This window comes from Plectropomus leopardus, chromosome 9 (assembly GCF_026936395.1).
Source record: "Plectropomus leopardus strain MGB_pleo_1.0 chromosome 9, ASM2693639v1, whole genome shotgun sequence".
NCBI lineage: Eukaryota > Metazoa > Chordata > Actinopteri > Perciformes > Serranidae > Plectropomus > Plectropomus leopardus.
This window is the reverse complement of record NC_142184.1, coordinates 17,487,086-17,505,505: the sequence shown is the minus strand read 5'-3', so window position 1 is coordinate 17,505,505 and position 18,420 is coordinate 17,487,086. Positions and strand designations below refer to the sequence as shown.

At 42.5% G+C, this 18,420-nt stretch overlaps 1 protein-coding gene across 4 annotated transcripts in view; it reads right to left on the bottom strand.

The window, feature by feature from the left end:
* LOC121946446 (ERC protein 2) overlaps nucleotides 1-18,420 on the bottom strand; it is a 191,855-nt gene that overhangs the window by 71,460 nt on the left and 101,975 nt on the right. For all 4 annotated transcript variants that reach the window (XM_088082112.1, XM_088082109.1, XM_088082111.1 and 1 more), the window contains one exon: nucleotides 14,663-14,823. In XM_088082112.1, coding sequence (XP_087938238.1) covers nucleotides 14,663-14,823 — 161 coding nt within the window. The remainder of the gene's footprint in view (nucleotides 1-14,662; nucleotides 14,824-18,420) is intronic.

The following is an 18,420-nucleotide window of genomic DNA, read 5'->3' as shown; positions in this document are numbered from 1 at the left end:
TAGATACAAAGATAGATGCAAGAATACACATTCATGCACACACTCACATGCACATTCTCCCTCTCTCACACACACACAGACATATACACCCACACCGCTCTATAATCTGGGTAATTTGTACGTTGGAGCTGGTGTAGACAGATCACGCCTCTGGTACACTGAGCCTGTTGTGTCATTGCATTTGCTTGTTCGTCAGTCGGTGTGAATTCCCAATAGAGACGTACCCGTACACAAAGTATAGTGGTTGTGAATGAGTTTCGTGTGAAGAGGACACATTGAAACAGCTTGTCATAATGGCACTTCTCATTCGGGGAAGATTAGCGCGTATGTTTATAAGTTTTATGGGAGTATGAAAATTGAAGCTGCGAGCATGAACACACGGCCATATGCACGAGCATGACAGCATGAAACAGCAAAAGTGTGTGCCTTGTAATCACTACAGCAAAAACGACACTCCCTCTTTGACCTTTCTGCTCCTTGCCTTAAGTTGTCTTACTGGTATCCTTTTGCCTTTCATATGTTTTGTCTGCTTTTTTTCAAAAACATGCATAAGAGCATAAACTGATCCACAGACACTATAAACACAGACTAGACTGCACTGTGATCAGCAGGCCCTCCCACACACCTGTGCATGGATTCCAGCATGCGTCTGGTTTTTAATAAAGAGACCAGTGGTAGTGTGCAGTCAGATGCTGCTGACAGACCTACTGATTTGCAGATAGATAACACACACATACACAGCCGAGTCAGCTCCCTCGGTAGATTACATCACGTTTTTTGTTTTTAACAATGGCTTCCACTCAGTCTTTCTGCTGGCTATGGTTACATACAGGAGTGTGTGTGTGTATGTGAATGAATGAGTTGTTTTGTTTTTTTATATTCTTGAATCCTAAATGATCTGTCTGTGCCTACTTGAATATGCTGCTTGGAGTTGCAGCAGTTTGTTATAATGTTGCACTAAATATACATCCAACTCCTCAAGAGGGTTAAATAAATCTGTTTGTGTTTATATACAGCAGAGGGACACGCCTTGATGCGTCTGCCTGAGTGTGTGTGAGAGTGTGTTCATGCATGCTGTGAACAGGCAGTAAAGAGTATTACGATGCACTGTTCTGTGTAAAGATGCAGATGTGCTCCACTGACATTGGAGAGTTGCGGGTGAGAGTAACATCATTAACTTAATGGGTTCATAATGTCAGACACACATACACACAAAACTATATACTTGTGGGGGCGCTGCACCGTTACTCACCCTACATCACTCTTTTTCTTGTGCTGGGACACTAATAAGCAATTATGAGGATATTCCACATCCTCATACTTTTTATCTCTATCTGTCTATCTGTCTATCTATCTATCTATCTATCTATAGCTTAGTTTTTAGCTATCTGGAGCCAAAGTTTGATTTGTCTGTTCTGGGCTAATGTAGAAACAACATGGCAGACTCACTTGACCTTTAACAGGGCGACATTTATAAATTAGAAATGCAAGAAAAAAAGTTTTGAAAATTAAAATCCTTCACGTGTTAGTTAATCATATTTATCTTTCACCTTATCTCCCTCGGTCTGTCTCTCTCTAACTGACACACACTTGAAGAGCGCTTCAGCACTAAGTCTTGTCTCTGTCCTTTTCTCAGTCTTGACAATTCTGCCCCAATTTCCATAAAAAATCACTTCTGTATTGAGGCAACTACAGCAGACTTTTCAATAATATGTACAATGAAATGCATAGTTAGTGAAATCAAAGTGCTATGTTTAAAAACAGAAAGGGCATTTTTATCTTGTGGTCATCCACAACGATTTGCATCAGTTTGCAGAAACATTAAGGCTAAAACACAGACAGCAAACCCCCCCCCCAGATAACAACTAGCAACCTGAGATAGAAAAACATTGGTTTTTAATCACATTATTTGTGTTTTCCCTAATAATATTAATAAATATCACACAGTAAAATTCATGCTAAATAATACTAAATCTGACTGGACTTTAAAGGCACAGTGCTAGGCCTGCCCTGGCTCCTGCTGTGACTGCATGGACATGCAGATCTCTTTAGGTGTGTTGTAAATATTGTGAACATGGTGACTGTTCAGAGTCGTTATGTCTCCCGCAACTGTTACAGCAGAGAGGGTACAGGTGTGTTTTTGTGTGTTTCCTGGACTTTGAAGGAGAGCCATGCTGAGATAACACAGGAAGAGAGAAAGTGGCACACAGCCGTGTGCGTGTGTGTGTGTGTTTGTGTGTGTTTGTGTGTGTGTGTGTGTGGGTGGGGGTGGGGGGGTTGCTGAAGGAATTACAACTCAAAAGATTTGGGTCTCATTTAACAGCTACACAGTGGTGACATAGTGTGCATTAACAAACAGCTCCCATTTTGTGCCGAGGATGGGCCGGAGACCACCTCAGAGCTACAGAAGGTCCAAAATAGACTCTGCTGGGAAGGCTACAGACGCACGAACAAACATTTTGACACGGAAATCTGTCCATGTCACAGAACATCAACTTTAAAAGGAGCTGAAGAGCATGTGAGGAATACAAGTTAGCAAGGAAGAGAGAAATGTTTATTACTCTTTTATCTGCAGTCATGCAGTCAGACATACCAGGAAGTTTTGGGGAAACGCTGGCACCAAACACACTGTGACTGACATGTGGAGATGTCTGCATTGTGGCGTGCGTGCAAATACATGTGGGCTTGAGTTTCTGTGTGTATGTCCATGAATGCACTCATTGTTTATGTGCAATTTTAGGACATGTGCCATGCGTGTGTGTTATCGTGCACTGAGCTCCCAAAGTGACATGTCAGGACACTGATGTCAGGAAACTGAGACACTTTGAGTCTGACAAACAAACCATGCCAGAAGGAGGATCTAAACAATGTGCCGCAATTGCTTTATTACTCAGTGTTTGCCCTAGGTGTCACGTTACTGAAGTCTTCAACACCATAAAAGCCTCCTCTATGGTTCAGCACTGTGTTTGTGTGTTTGCTCTGGCAGAGGCTCCCCTATGACTGGTTATATTGGACATGCTCAAACAAAGCCAAACACACAACAGGAGCCGCAAGCAATTAGGGCCTGCCATAGTGCATAACTCCTCTCTGAACACCCTCTGTTTCCCCCCTCACCAACCAACAGTCTCCTCTACCACACATTTTAAAGGATTGTGCTACCATGAGCCTCTGTCCACACACACGTATCAGTCTCAGCAACATTTGCATGCTCACTCAGCATTGGCATCCTGTGCGGCATCAGTGGCAATAACACTGTTTGTGTGTATGTCATCTTCGGGATTAAATGTTAACCTCGGTGGGCAGAACATCGCTGACTGGCACGGGAATGCCTGTAATGCTAGCAGGCAGCCTAATCCACTGGATTAATACATATTACGATGGTTTAGCAGAGAGCCGGGTGGGCCCTATGTCTCCATTTCATCCTGCGATTGGGACAAATTTGTCCAGATCATCACGATACAGTTACTTTCTCTCTCTGCTATTGTTTGATGCAGTTTAAAACATGCAGTTTATATGTTTCTCATTCTTAACTCACTTCTGCATTGTAGATGATTAAGACATGCTCTCATAGCAGAGCAAGACCAGTCACAGTGAGTGATGGACATCCAGTTTGAATCAGATCCTCTGGAGCCTGAGTAGAGGGTGATATCTCACTGCCTGTGGCTTGGACAGCAGACACGCTGAGGATCTGTTTCAAATCAATGTAAGAAAAACTGGTAAACTCAATATGGGTCAATCTCCCCCCGAAACCCCTTTCCTCCTCTCTCTTTGTCTTTCTGTCTCTCTCTTGCTGTATTTGGGTGTTTCTTTGGCCTTTTGTCACTAAACACCTCATAAGAGAGACGTGTCTTTCTGCAAAAACTGAAAGGGGACAGGATGGAGAGATGGAGAAATGTTGCAGTTGTAGAGAGAGTGTTGGGTGGGGTGGGATGTGTGTGTGTGTGTGTGTGTGTGTGAGTGTACACACATGCACTGAGGGTATGCCTGTACCAGTTGTGTACTAATAAAGGTAATGATTGCCATCTGGCCAGCGAACAGATTCCTGAATTCCTGTGTTTTCATGTCACTAAGTTACCAGGCCATTATTCCAGCCCAGCCTGTGTGCCACTTTTTCAAAACCACAGCATTACTTCAAGCTTAAAACCCAGTTGGAATGAATAAAATGCAGAATGTGCTCAGATGACAGTGATAAAGCCAAAGTGTTCATAAGTGTATTTCTGTAAATATGCATGCAAGTTTGTGTGTGTGTGTGTGTGTGTGTGTGTGTATGTGTGTGTGTGTGTGTGTATGGCATGGTACAAGAGCTATGACATAGTTCTTGCTGTGTGCAAGCATAAGTGCACACCAATTTGTGAGTATGACAAGGGACTGCATACCTTGCTATGTTTGTCCTATGTGTGTAAACCTTTTGTAGTGGCTATGGTAGCTCTCTTGTTACACATACACATGTTCTTTATGGGCTGGCTAATGGAGCTGAGCTCTTCCTGCCTCTGTGATGTGGTTTACTGTTGTTTGATGTGCTCAGGAATCCTGCATAGGAGAGCACCTCAAGCCGATCTTATCACATAAAAGCCCTCGCAATGGAAGAAGACACTCAGCTCTCTTTTTTAACTTAATAGAGATCTCTGTCCCTGTGACGCTGTGTGTGTGTGGGTGAGTAAGTAAGTGCGTGTGCATGTGTGCACCATTTCTTTAATTCAATCGAGTGTGTAACCCAAGGCCAAACACACACATTTGATTTCAGTAAATGCTGAACCCAGAGACCTGTGCCTTGAGAGGACCAAAGACATGTCAGATATGTCAGTGCACGTTACTATGAGAGTGTGTGTGTGTGTGTGTGTGTGTGTGTGTGTGTGTGTGTGTGTGTGAGACAGAGGGAGAGTAAGTGACAAGGGAAAAACAGGGACATTTTTCCTTTCTAGATTTTACATTTAAATCATATAATGTGTGACAACAGTACTTAAGAACAGGCTGTTTGGTAAGAAAACTAACAACCTGGTATGTGAGTGGTACTACAGTTTACTGTAATTTTAAGTTTTACTCAATTTAAAATTGTATGGGTTTTTCTGCATGCAGGCTCAAAGGATTTCAACACATGAATATCTTATGGACCTTATACCTCAGTATTACTGTCACTCTAATTGTGTTCTTTTTCTTAATTTTCATTTGAATATCAAGTGAAAGAACCAAACAACTTGTGCACACTGTAGATCACTTGTGCTCACTCATGACATTTAGTGTTTAGACCTTCATCAGGTTAAACTCCTATCCCTTTACCCAATGAAGCTCTGAGGACAAGCACATTGTTTGATCCAACACATCTGCTTATATGACTGCGTAATATTTGTATATCAAGTAAATCAAGTAAATATCTAATTAATCAGGATGGCTGCAGGCTATCCCGTAAGCGTGGCATACACAGTATAATTTGAGCCTGACCCAGTTTTTTTAACCGAGTCATTTTAGAGTCTGACCAAATTTCAGCTTCGTCAGACATTGTTTGCGTTTTAGTCGGCCATCGTCAGGCTCTTGCACAGTTAAAGCAGAGCCACGAGATGATTCCTCAAGGAAAATGTCTTTTTTTTCCCCACTCAATCAACTGTACAGTGCAGCTTTTACCCAGCTAGTTTGTTTGTGCTGCTAAGTTGCTAATGTGTGTGTGCCTGTGTGAGAAAAACGGGGAAAAGGAGAAAAGGAATCTAACTTGGACAGACTCGTTTTTGCAGAACAGACTTTAAGGCTCTTTTTGGGACATTTGCCTCTGTCTTATCTAAGCTTTCCAAACAAATCTTTATTGACAACTGTCACTGGCCAGAACAGTCCATAGGAGTCAATGGGCAAGTCTATTGTCTGTTATACACATACAGGGTGAGCAGGTTGTGGCTTTATTGTAGAGTGCCAGAACTTTATCATAAGCCTTGGCTTTAAATTGCAGACAATTTGCTTGTACAGTGGGAGTTGGAATTAAACAGCAACATTTCTAAAACATGCTCAAATCATACGATGTCTGCACAGATTTGGCAGTGTATTACATTTTAATTTCACACTGAAACTTCACGCTGATGATGAGCTTTTTTTTTTAAATATTATTATCAAATCTTATTTAAGGATTTACTCTCAAACGGACAGAGAAACAGCTACTACTGAAATAGTATGCTAGCTGGATTTTGTGTGTGTGTGACATTTATGCATTCCAGTTTGACTGAAATGTGAGAAAAAGTGTGGTTTTGGTTGCAGAATGCATCAATGGGTGCTGCAGGTTAAGCATAAACACAGACGGAAATGAAAGGAAACACACTAATACAAGCTCTGTGACAGTAATGTCAATCTTAAATGCCTCACACTTCATAATAACGGAAACGTATACACATAAAAAAATTAACTGGGTATTTTGTTACAGTAATGTGTCAGTGCAGACATGCTGTCTTGTTCAGGCTTTAAATAATGTACTCATCTTATCTGTCAGTTCTCTGATCTTGACTTAAATTACTGCAGACATACACATGCATAACCTCATATCAAGACATTCATAAATGGCCACATTCTCAATCACATACACACACTGTGTATATACTTTGTTTCATCTACAGAATAAAAGTCATGCCTTTGTCTTTGCTCACACTCCCCCTAGCCATTCTTGTCTCTGCAGGATTCCTGTGTTGTTTGTTTAGTGATGACCAGTCCTGTCTCTGTGCAGTCTGTCCGCCCACATGAAGGCCTTTTCTGTCTTATTGATGCTAGCTTTAAAGACGAAGGACTACGCAGATTAAGCTGCGGTTGTCATTTTGAATAGATGCGACGCTTGCTCCAAATAAACTTTGGGTTTTAGTTTGGTGTGTTTTTTTTCTCTCTGTTTCTTTCTCTTCTCGGTGGGTTTTGCTTTGCTTTTTCTTGGACATCAACTCTAATATCGTAAAAATGAGACAAAAGTTTTATTGCAGAGTTGTGAAACTTAACAGTGTCTGTGATGCTTGTGAACGGTAATTTCTCTCCACAAACAAATAAGAAAAATGTAGTTTTTATTTTTATGAGTTTTGAAATCCTCGCGGCGAGCTTAACTCCAGTGACCCCTACTTTCTCTCTTGATTTTATTTTTATTTCATCTTATTCTCTTTCCACCCTTCTCCTTTCATTTCCTTTTTGTCCTCTCTCCTCTCTTTTCTTCTGCTCTCCTCTGCTTTCCAGTCCTAAACTCTGGATACCCACCGGCCCCCGAGAGAACAGTCATGTTTCCAATATGTCTCCATTTAGCAGAGACCAAATGAACAAGAGCAGGGCCAAGACAAGAGCAGGAAAAATCATCACATAGCCACTGGCACAATCTGCTTATCTTTCACTGCTAATAGCTCTCATGCTCTTCACATCATTGCTTTTATGTGCACATAGGCATGCACGCACACACACACACACACGCAAATTCATGTATGCACATGTTGTTCTTTGCACACAAACACATTCAATGCACATCAGTGAGGATACACATGCTCATCCAAACTTGCTTGGGCTGTTTCCTGCCACTGCCGAGAAGTACATAATGATAATTACAGTTTGGGTCTACATCCCTGAATTAACCAGATCAGACACACACATTTCAGAAGTGCCAGGGGCTGCTGTGGTGTGTGCTGACTGGTGTGCAGCGTTGGAGCAGCCTGGTGCTGGGAAGTGGTCCGTTCTACTATTGTTTTCTATTAAAACCTCCTGGGAACCATCTCGGCAAGAAGTGCAGAGCCAATAAAACTCCAGTCGGACCAACAAAGAGTCAGAAAAACTAAGCCCTTACTGAGGGCTTTATGTAACAATAAGTTAGTCTGATTGATGAAAACTAGGTGGGAATGTGCGCTGCAGAGACACAGAGAGAGCTCTCAGCATTCTGCCTTTTTTAAATTGATGTGAGAAACAAAAGAAGAGACAGACGCAGACGCAGACAAAGACAGAGACAGAGACAGAGGCAGAGAGACATACTTATACCCAGATAAAGGCAGACAGACGCAGCCAGAGAAGCCACAGAGGAGAAAAACAGGAGCCGGAGCTCAGGTGCTTGTGCCAACCACAGAGGCTTGGAGGTGTTTACAGTGTGTGAATATATGCCAGTAAGTCCCATTGACTCACTTGTGTGGGTATACCAGCATTTCATGTGCCCATAATGGTAAACCATGAGGGCATTTCACTAGGCCACTGTTTTAATGGCTGTTTTACAGCGCAGCACATCCAACAACATATTACATACAGCTGCACTCAAAATAACTCATCCCTTTTTTTTTTATTAAACCTCTCACTGCTGTACACTCTTTGGGATTTCAGTCAACACTTAATGCTTCATCTCTGCTGCTACTGACCCATTCATGTATCTGTCTGCATATCTCTATTTACAACCAGGGTTTCCCACACATTCATATATTTGTGGCGGCCTGCCATGATTAAAACATCTGCCGACACATACTGATTTTATATTCTCAGAGCTGGAAAGTTCATTAAGAGCGCCACTGACACTGAACCCACAGATCAATCATCCACCCAGTGACTTAAACTCCTCAAACTGTAGGTGGTGGACAAAAGAAGTCATGACGAGTTTGCAGAACCTCCGTAGTCAGTGGATGCTACACATAAAATTCTAATTCTGTGGGAAACACTGCTAACTGTATATCTGTGCATGAAATTAGCTTTACTGGCATGGCAATATCTATCTTTCCACACTGACAACACCTCCTCCCCTTCCTTCTCCTCATTCCTTTGGTGACCCCAAGGGCAGGACTGTCGTTAAAGAGGCCGTCAGTGGTCACCTCTGGGTACTGCGCTGCCTCTTTATGGCCGCAGGGCCCACCTAATCAATGGCCCACTCATGAACACACTTAAATGCTCCAACTCACACAAACACACAAGACTTCCAATCAATTAGTCTTGAGATTTATACAACCGAGGTAACCTTGGGGGTGTTAGTCTCTCTAAAGCCAATCACACTGGGCTTTCCCGAGACTTCTACATCAGCTAAATGACACTAATTAGCTGTGTGTGTATGTGCGTGCAAGTATGTGCATGTGTTTTGCGACTGACGCTAATTAGCAGAGCTAGTGCACCTACTTCCTCTGGATCATTTCCTGTGATAGTAATTATTAGGTATGTGTGATAAATTCCAGGCTTCTTCCACCCGTCCAGAGATAGAACAAGAGTGAAACAGACAAGAAAAAGGAGAGGGAGCATTGAATACTCAGAGGAAGTTAAGGCGGTCAGCCTTAAAAGAGCAACGGAGAAAAGTAAAAAGAGAGTTTGAAAGAATTATGTTACTCTAGTGGGGCAAACTGTGTTTCCACATGCAACATCTTCCCATTGCCTCCTTTATGTGGCCTCCCTGTGTTCTTCTCTAGTTGTCAGTCACTGCATTCTTGTTGTTGTTGTGTGTCACGAACCATCTTCACTGTGTCAGACTTCAGATTAAGACAAGAAGTTCTTTCTGTCTCTGGAAAGACTCTTCCATCTCTGTCCATCAGTTTAACTATTCTTCTACAAATTCCCTCCAAGTGTCGACATATCTTTCAGTTCAACATCAGCTTCATAAGACAGCTCTAGCCTTTCAGTCACTTGACTTTGGGAGACAATGCCACTTCACCCAACCACTCCACAGCTCACAAATCCTCTGTGCTCTGACAGCAACCCAGTAGTCAGGCACACAGAGTGTGTGTGCATCTGTGCGCCAGTTTTACTAAACTCAAGTCAGGGTTTACATACTGTACAGGACATAAAACCTCCAATTCATATGTACCGGGTGGGTAATGCTTGCCAAAAATACTATGCGGATATAAGCACCAATAAAATATGAATAAGTAGTGATAAAAAATAACCATAATTGATGCTAGAGCAGCCAAACCCTGAGAGAAGTGAGATCAAGACATGACGTTTGCAGAGTCCAGTCCAAGTGAATAACACGGTCTGGGAGAAATGGGTCAGAAAAGTTACATTTAAGGCACTTAACCTCCAGTTGCATGGGCTGAACAGCACAAAATCCAATTTAAACGGCAGTTCTTACTTCAAGGGACCCAGGTAGAAGTCTGTCATTGCCTTACAGTACTGAAAATGGACTTAGAGGCAAGGATTTCCATGTGATGAAGCCCTCCATTGACAAAACCTCAAAGGAGGCGGAGGAGGAGTAGGGTGGAGCATGCTTAGGCCCTGACATAATAACACCTACTGGCCCGACAGCCGACACACATGTCGAAGGTAAACATGTGTGTCAGAGGGCACGGGAGCACAGACAGACATGATGAATGGCCAGAAGTTCCCACGAGGCAACACGCATACAAACCTGTTCACGGAGAGAGGAAGGTGATGTGTGGTCAACCCCGCCTCATCACTGCAATACAGAGAATCTCATTCACACTCTGCACCAGCGCTCCATGTTTCATCATTACTAATCACAACAATGGCTCTGTAACACCAAACCTGTCTGTGGATTTTTCCAGTACATGTGAATGTAATTTCAAAACCGTGTGAACACAATGCCGCTGGCTTAAATACACGAATTTGTTGAACATACTTTTTCGGCAAAAATGTGTTTCAAAGAGTGCACATGCTGTGTAGGAGTGTATATCGGCATGTGAGTTTGTCAGGGTGTGTGTGTGTCCAGGCCCCTCAGAGAGATCATAGGCGGGGACATGACCTTGCCAGTACAGCTGGTCTCTCTGTGTGTTTAGTCAGAGTAACCATGGCAATGGTGCTGTGCAGACAGGATGTCTACATCGGGGATTTGAAAGTCATAACGTCGCTACTGCTCTAAGCTTCATTATGCCATGGATTACAGTAACTAGCCAACAAATGAATACATGAACACACTTCACGGACAGAATTGAATTTCGGGGTTACGAGTTAGGGGTCATTACATTTACACTGTGAGTGGAACGGCTCATTTGTCTTTTCGTATTGAGTTGATGACAAAGTTAATATTTTGCTTTTGCAGAATTGCATAAAGGATATGTTTCCATTCAAATAGTCCACACATTTTAAGCACATGTCCAAAACTCTGGCAGAAGGAAATATGAAAATGAGACTAGTGTTGTATGAATGACTGTTAAGCAACTAGTCAAGCAAAAAATACACTTAAAGGGATAGTTTGGATCTTTTGGAGGGCTGTATGAAATACTTATCCACTGTCAGAGTTTTACATGCGGCGGATCGCAGTCAGCACTTCATACAATAATACAAACAACCAAACTGATTGAAGCAGTGACAGACATGCAGCTCCGGTGTTGAGAAGGCTAAAATTACTGTTTTTGTCAATGGAGTCTGGTGGCTTTGACAATAGCACAGATGGGGCACTGAAGCCATTAACGTCTTTCTGCCAGAAGGGGCTGTCACTGACAGTGAACTGCTGGAAATTTTACAGATGTAGCATACACTTAAACTAATGTTGACTTTTTTAGGTGGCCAAAAAACCTCTACATCAATGGGCTAATTTCTGCAACTTAGCTAAACATAAACATCTTTTGGTTATAAATACATTTTTATTTTTATTTTTTTTAAAAATCTCACTGTAAAGTAACAGGTGGATGTGGTGCAGGTATTTGGTGATGCATTGCTATATTAGTCACTTTTCTCCCCCTCTCGATTTCCACTTTGCTACATCCTCCATCCATCATGCCCTCCATCAACCACTCCCTCATTCTATTATCCATTTTCCTCATCATTTACTATTTCCTCTTTTACTCCCTTCCATGACTTTTCTTTTTTACTCAGTTTACAGTTTACTCTTTCTTATAATGTTTGCAAGATTTTCCCCTCCATCTCTCAAACTGTCAACTTCCCCCTTTGTAACTCCAAAAAAATTCCACTTCGTCAACTCTGCATCTCTTTGTGTGCCCACCTCAAAGCTGCCGCTACCTTTTTCTTTACTCTATCATCATTTTCCATCACCAAAATGTAAACAGAGATAATATCAGCGACATTCTCAGTGTCTACAGGAGGATCAGGTTGAGTAAGCCACTGCAATGTTGTGGCATGCAGTGTTATCCCATTCAGACTATGGAAACATCTCAATGACGAGCTATTCAAAATGTCCAAACACATAATTTCTCTATTATGCACCTACACCCTGTGACCCTAGACGAATTTAATGACTAGTTCCTCTGGAGGCCATCGCTCTGTTTGTGTGTGTGTGTGTGTGTGTGTGTGAGAGAGAGACAGAGAGAGAGAGAGAGAGAGAGAGAAAGAGTAATGTACAGTATGGTGGAAACTCAATCTGGTGTGGGGTGATAGAGCAGACCCGCACCGCTCCTTATACATCAGGCACTGAGCTCTATATCTGAAAAAGGTAAATATGAAAATGTTTTCTCTCCATCTCTCTCTCTCTCTCTCTCTCTCTCTCTCTCTCTCTCACACACACACACACACACACACACGATACAAGCTAGGAAACCCAGCATGCAATGAGAGGATATTGAAAATGATTTTTTCCCTCTTGTCTCTTTCATTAACAGTGTTGAAAAGCCAAGAGTCTGCTCTCTCTCTCTCTCTCTCTCTGGCTTATCCACACACACACACACACACACACACACACACACACACACACACACACACACACACACACACACACACACACACACACACACGCGCACATTAAAAAACACACAAAGAGAGCTCCCCAGTTCACTGGGGAACGTGCCTCACATGGTTTGCTTCAGCTGGTCTTCTTGACAAATGCCACATTACAGCGGAGAGAAGGAGAAACTTGGCATGCAATCAAGCTTCTCTCATGATTTCTAAGATTTGAAATACTTCAGTTTGCATAGCCCCTCCATTCCATCCTCCCCTCCCTCTCATTCTGTCTCATTTTTTTCCTTGCTTTCTCTCTCTCTCTCTCTCTCTGTCGTTACCTCTCTTTCTCTGCCTTATCTTTCCTGTTTAGTTTTCCCTGTGCTAACTTGGACCAGAGCTGTGCTGTGGGAATATGGCCCCTTTTTAAAGCAGAAAGCCAAAGTTTGTGTAAGTATGTGCATGTCTGCAGACGTGAGTGATTATATGTGAGTTTCACTGAGGTTGTGTGTACACTCTGCATGCGTATCTTTGTGGCTTGTTCAGATGTAAGTCAGTCTCACGAAGCCCCCCCCCCCCGCAATTCAACAGTCCTTTAATCCTCATCATCAGTGACCCCAAACCCCTGCCTCTGACCTCCTCATACACACAGACACATACAGGTTCAAAGCCACAAGGGACCACACACACTCATGCCCCCTGTGCCCCCTCCATTAGCTCTTACCAGTGTAGACTTGCATCCAGTCAAAGTCTTGAACACAAAGGCTAAGAATCTCATCTACTTTGTTGCTGTTTATGTCAACCAACCATCACACTAACCATCTTTCTCAGACATCTTTTTAATGGTAATATAACAATAATTTAAGCCAAGTGCCAGTAAAGTACAAAAGCATCATTCACATGCCAGTCCCATGAGCCTTTTTCTAATTTCACATACATACCTAGAAGCACGGATTGTGTCTGTATCATATGTAATACATTTCCTCTGCTAAACATCCCTGGTGATATTTGGATGGTGGAAATTGGAACAGACAGGAAGATGGTTTGTTTCACAAGTGCATGTGTGTAGATACACGGGCAAGGGCGCTCTCATTCTCGGTCTCCAGCAAACTGTACACATACTGTATGCAGACACAGACACACACACACACACACACACATTCCTTTAGAGTTAGTGTGATCAGAGGGGCTTGTGAGGCGTAATGGATTTTAAAAGTTATGTTTTCAATACACATGTGCCAGCCTTCCCTTTTGTACTGTGCTGAGTGGCCAACATTAAAGGCATTTCTCTGCGGCACATGACAACCAGATCTGTGTCTCCATGCTCCTTCAATCAGAGCACTCAAAGCAAACACACATGTAGCCACTCCACTGACAGGTCGCTGAGCTTCACTCATACATCCATACATACCCACTGACACACACTCACACGTGGAAATGCAGCCAATCCTGCACACTTTTTTTGGGTTTTCTCTTTCTCTAACTCTCTCTTTGTCCTACACGGACACACAGATGAAAATAACAGCCAAACACATTTTTCTGACCTGCTGTCTAAGGCTGCACCACCTGTCCTCAATAAATGTAACGTTTCACAAGGCAGCTATAGACAACGGCTGATCCTGCTTCAAACCACACCTCAGCGCTGATGTCTATATAACACTCGCACATGTGAACAGGTGAGCGTATTAACGTGTCTCAGTCTCAGATGCAGGTTTCTGCAGCAGCAACAAAGCTGCTGTGCAGGGTACTGAAAATGCGCCTGATGAAGCGCTGAGAAAACTGTGCCAATGTTAATAAAAGATCCTTGATCATATACTTTTATGGGCTGGGTGTGCAGCTACTACCACAAACACTTGCGGTCCATCATTTTGCGACTGTTTATCTTACTGCTGTTACCAGCAATTCTTGCTCTGCAGTACACATTATGCTCTTTCTCTCAGTGCAAATGCAGTCTAATTAATCTTTGTCACTGCAACAGACAAGTTGAAGTCATACTAATTGGAGAAGTGCATGTACAGGATATAGCATGAAGTTATCATTCTGTGTGGCCTGTAACAATGTGAAACAAGTTACACTGAAAAGAAGATACGTAGGCAGATATAAGAGCCATATACAAGGACAGATGTCTGAGTATGAGACTAACTTCATCTCCAGAATCTCCTCCAGCTGTTTGCGTCTCTCCTGGCGAAGACAATTAAGGTGTCCGTCTCTCTCGTGCAGGGACTGTTGAGTTGAGGACAGATGCAGCTTGGTGGCGTCCAGCTCCTGGCGTGTCTTCTCCAAAGCCCCCATCAACTCCTCCAACTATTCAAATGGAGACAAATACACACAAGTGTAAACATTACCAAAACACGGCAAGACTCATATTGCTTTGTGTTCAGTAAATCATAAAAATTCAAAATATGAGAACAACTGTATACCTGCAGAGTCTCACAAATGGACATGGTAATATGATCAGATACATACATGTGTGCACTTTAATTTGTCTGCATACATGTGTGTATTTCAGAGGGCATGTGTGGTAGAATCAGGTGTGACTGAACATGACAGGAAATGTTCTCTTTGCACCTAAGGATGGACATGTCTGTAAGGCTCTGGGAGAAAAGGATACGATATATTGGACCTCTTTGAACTGACGTTGTTGTAATGGTAACTTGGAACATCTTTAACTTTTTGTTATTGATTTTAATGGACTGCTACAAGCATTTTATTTTATTTTGGCTTATTTGATTTGATTTCGCCCTCTGTCTTTACCTCTCTGGGGAAAAAGGGGGAAAAAAGAAAAAAAAAGAAAAATGTCATCAAATGAACAGATGTTACCTAGACTCAAAGATAAAGCCAAGACCTTTAAGAGGTCATGGGACTTTTTTGCTCACAACATTGCTGGGACACTGTTATGATCCAATTGTATGGCTATAATTGCTAAATGTTTATTTCAGTTGTTAAAATATGTAAATATGTAATTTTCTAATAACTAAAGGTAAAAACATTGTCTGTTTTTACATCTACAAAACCCCCCCAAAAAACTAATTTCAAAAAAAAGAAAACAAATGACCAGTTGACATCTAGAAACAGGTGAAACTATTGAGGTTCTTCTCTCACCTTTCTCCACTTATTTTATCTCACTCTCAAGTGTGGCTCTACTTTAGAGCAGGTGAGAATAACGCTCAACCCCTCAACTACATCTTCTCCCTCTGCACACACACGCCCTCCAGCCATGCAGGCCAACCTGTGTGTCTGACAGACAGGATGTGACCTCAGGGCATCATTATCCTATGACAGGAAGTATCTAATTGTCTAGCAACAAGCACTTTACAATAGGATGCAGTATGAGGCAAGCAGACTTGTTTAGATGATGCAAATGGAAGGACTCAAGAATTTCAGTTTATCTTTGATCAATTCTGATGATTTGCAGATTGGTGGTATAAGATAGCTGAGCAATAAAAAGTGTTCAATTTTCAATGAACTAAAGGAAAGAAAGTAACGGGGAAGCAAAAAAAGAGAGCGAGAGTATTAAGGGGAAGCACTCCATGGGGTAGGACATGAAAAAAGGAATGGGCCTCTTTTATGAAGGGGCCAAATCGTTCACACATTTTCAGGACACTCTCCATCTCCGCTGATTTTCTAGGTGTGTTTCACAGATGTCAGATAATGTGCTCGTGGACTGTTCATGAATATCACATATGGAGTGAGAGAAGAAAGAGTGAAAGCAGAGCGAGTGGGGAATACAGAAATTTGAAATGGTGGGAAAATGACAGCTCTCAGTCATAACTTTCCCAGAAATGTAACAAAGCATAAATAAAATACACCCTGTATTCCTGCCAAAAACAACTGACCTCAGTTGTATCCAGCTGTTAATATACCCAACAACCTCAACAAGACATCCAACCATCCAAAGTCACACCATGTTTAATGTTTGATGTCTTCTTTCAGGCTTAAAAGAATCCAAAGCCAGCCTTTTCATCTTAAAAGCCAAGGGTCGTGCACACACAACTCCATCTACACCCACCACATGTCTATCAACTCTCATGCGCCAACTGCCTACCTCCCAGTCTCCCATTAGTCCACCACCCAGGCTAGCCCTCACTTCACAATCACATCATTAATAAGGAATACAATGCATTTTAGTGAAATTAGGGACCTAATCAGCTTAGCTGTGAGCCTGTGCGTGCTAATTTAGCTCAACTTCAAGGCAAAGCCCCCCAGCCAGGCTAAGGCTCACTAAGACTGGCCCAAAGCCCCTTTAGTTGCTAAGCTGATTGGGGGCTCAGAGGTAAGGGCCAAATCCCTCTTGTCCATTTGTGTCGGTGTTGCTGGTTCAGAGGCCTAGTTCAAACGCCACAGAGGGGGAGAGAGGGAGAGAGACGGGACCAGAGACGAAAGAAAGCACAAGAGAGTGAGGAGGTAATTGGGTGAGACAAGTTAAGAAGGCAGATGGGAAAGAATAAGGCTTGGGACAACGGATGGACAGCCGAAATGATGGCAGCAGAAAGACAAGAGACAGAGAGAAGCGGAGACGGAGTGAGAGACTTAAGAGAGCAGGGGTGTGAAGAAAAGTGACCCAGGGCATTACCCATGCTCCATTTCAGTGGGTCAGGCTGATGGAAGACTTTCAGCGCCTTACACATCATGAGACTGATTACTCTGGGACAGAGTGGAGAAGAAAGAAGAAAACCAAGGAAAGAGCAAGAGGAGGGGAAGAAAAATGTGAGAATGTGAGTCTGGCAGGGCGCTCTGAAACGGTGCCAGGGTCAGGTGATGTTTCAGGAGGACCTGTCCCTCTCTCTATTCCCCCACCATCTTTTTCCACACACTCTCTGGTTCTCTGGAGTCTGAGGAAAGAGTGGCAGTTGACTGACGACTGTGTAACTGTGTTCATGGCATGTTGACTCGCTGCCTCCTTATGTGGTGACGTTATGCTTGCTCATGAAGTTGAGTGTGTTGACAGCACCAACTGTAGCCGTGAGCATCAGCGATGGAGCACCCAGGCAAAATGGATACCTTTCTTTGTGTCAGTCGCGCAACTGCAATTATAATCTAGCTCAATACACTGTTAAAATAAATTATTTGTTTACAAAGTCAGTGTCCAGGTTGTCTTAAATTCTTAAGGTGACTGAGAAGACGAATTGAACCATTGTTAAATTATTTTAACTTGTCTTCTCGTATTCAGTCAATTTATACATTTAAGGCAGCCTGGACACTTTTATTTTTTTAAGTTAAAACAAATAGTTTATTTTTACAGTGTACGTGTTAGGCGTAGTCATCAGTATAACTGCATACTGGCTCTATGTGTAGGCTCTGGATTGGCTTCAAATGAAAACAAGTTGACTATGACTTTCGGGGTCAACGAGTGTTAACCTGTCACAAGTCAGGAAAGGATTTCTCCAATTCCTGAGTAAACTGAGGTCAAAGATGAATCATCCACTTCTATTCATGCGAAAAGTCCCACAAACATAAATATACTTTTCTTTCGGACTTCTCTGTGAATCAGAATATTGTTTGATAAACACAGTATCCATGCTGAGTGCAAGTCAAGCATGTAAAGTACAGAAATTGCAAAAAAAAGAGGAAAAAACAAGCCACAGTTAGCATTGGCTCACGCAGAATTTTCTAAACTGAGTTTGACCTCCTCTACTTTCCCTCTCTGTCCGCCAATCTCCTCACTTCATCTTTAAACTTCTCCTCTATCACACTCTGTATGTGAGAATATGTATGAGTGTTTGAGGCAATGCAGCCACTGTTCCGCCTAAAAATGTTAGTTCTTGTTTTAACCGCCGATTGCTCTCATATTGCTTGTGGCACTCATCAGCAATGCGAGGTCATTCTCATTCAAATGCATGCTCACACCGGGAGGAAACACACTCCCTTGCCCTGTTTCTCTTTCCCACCACAGACACACCT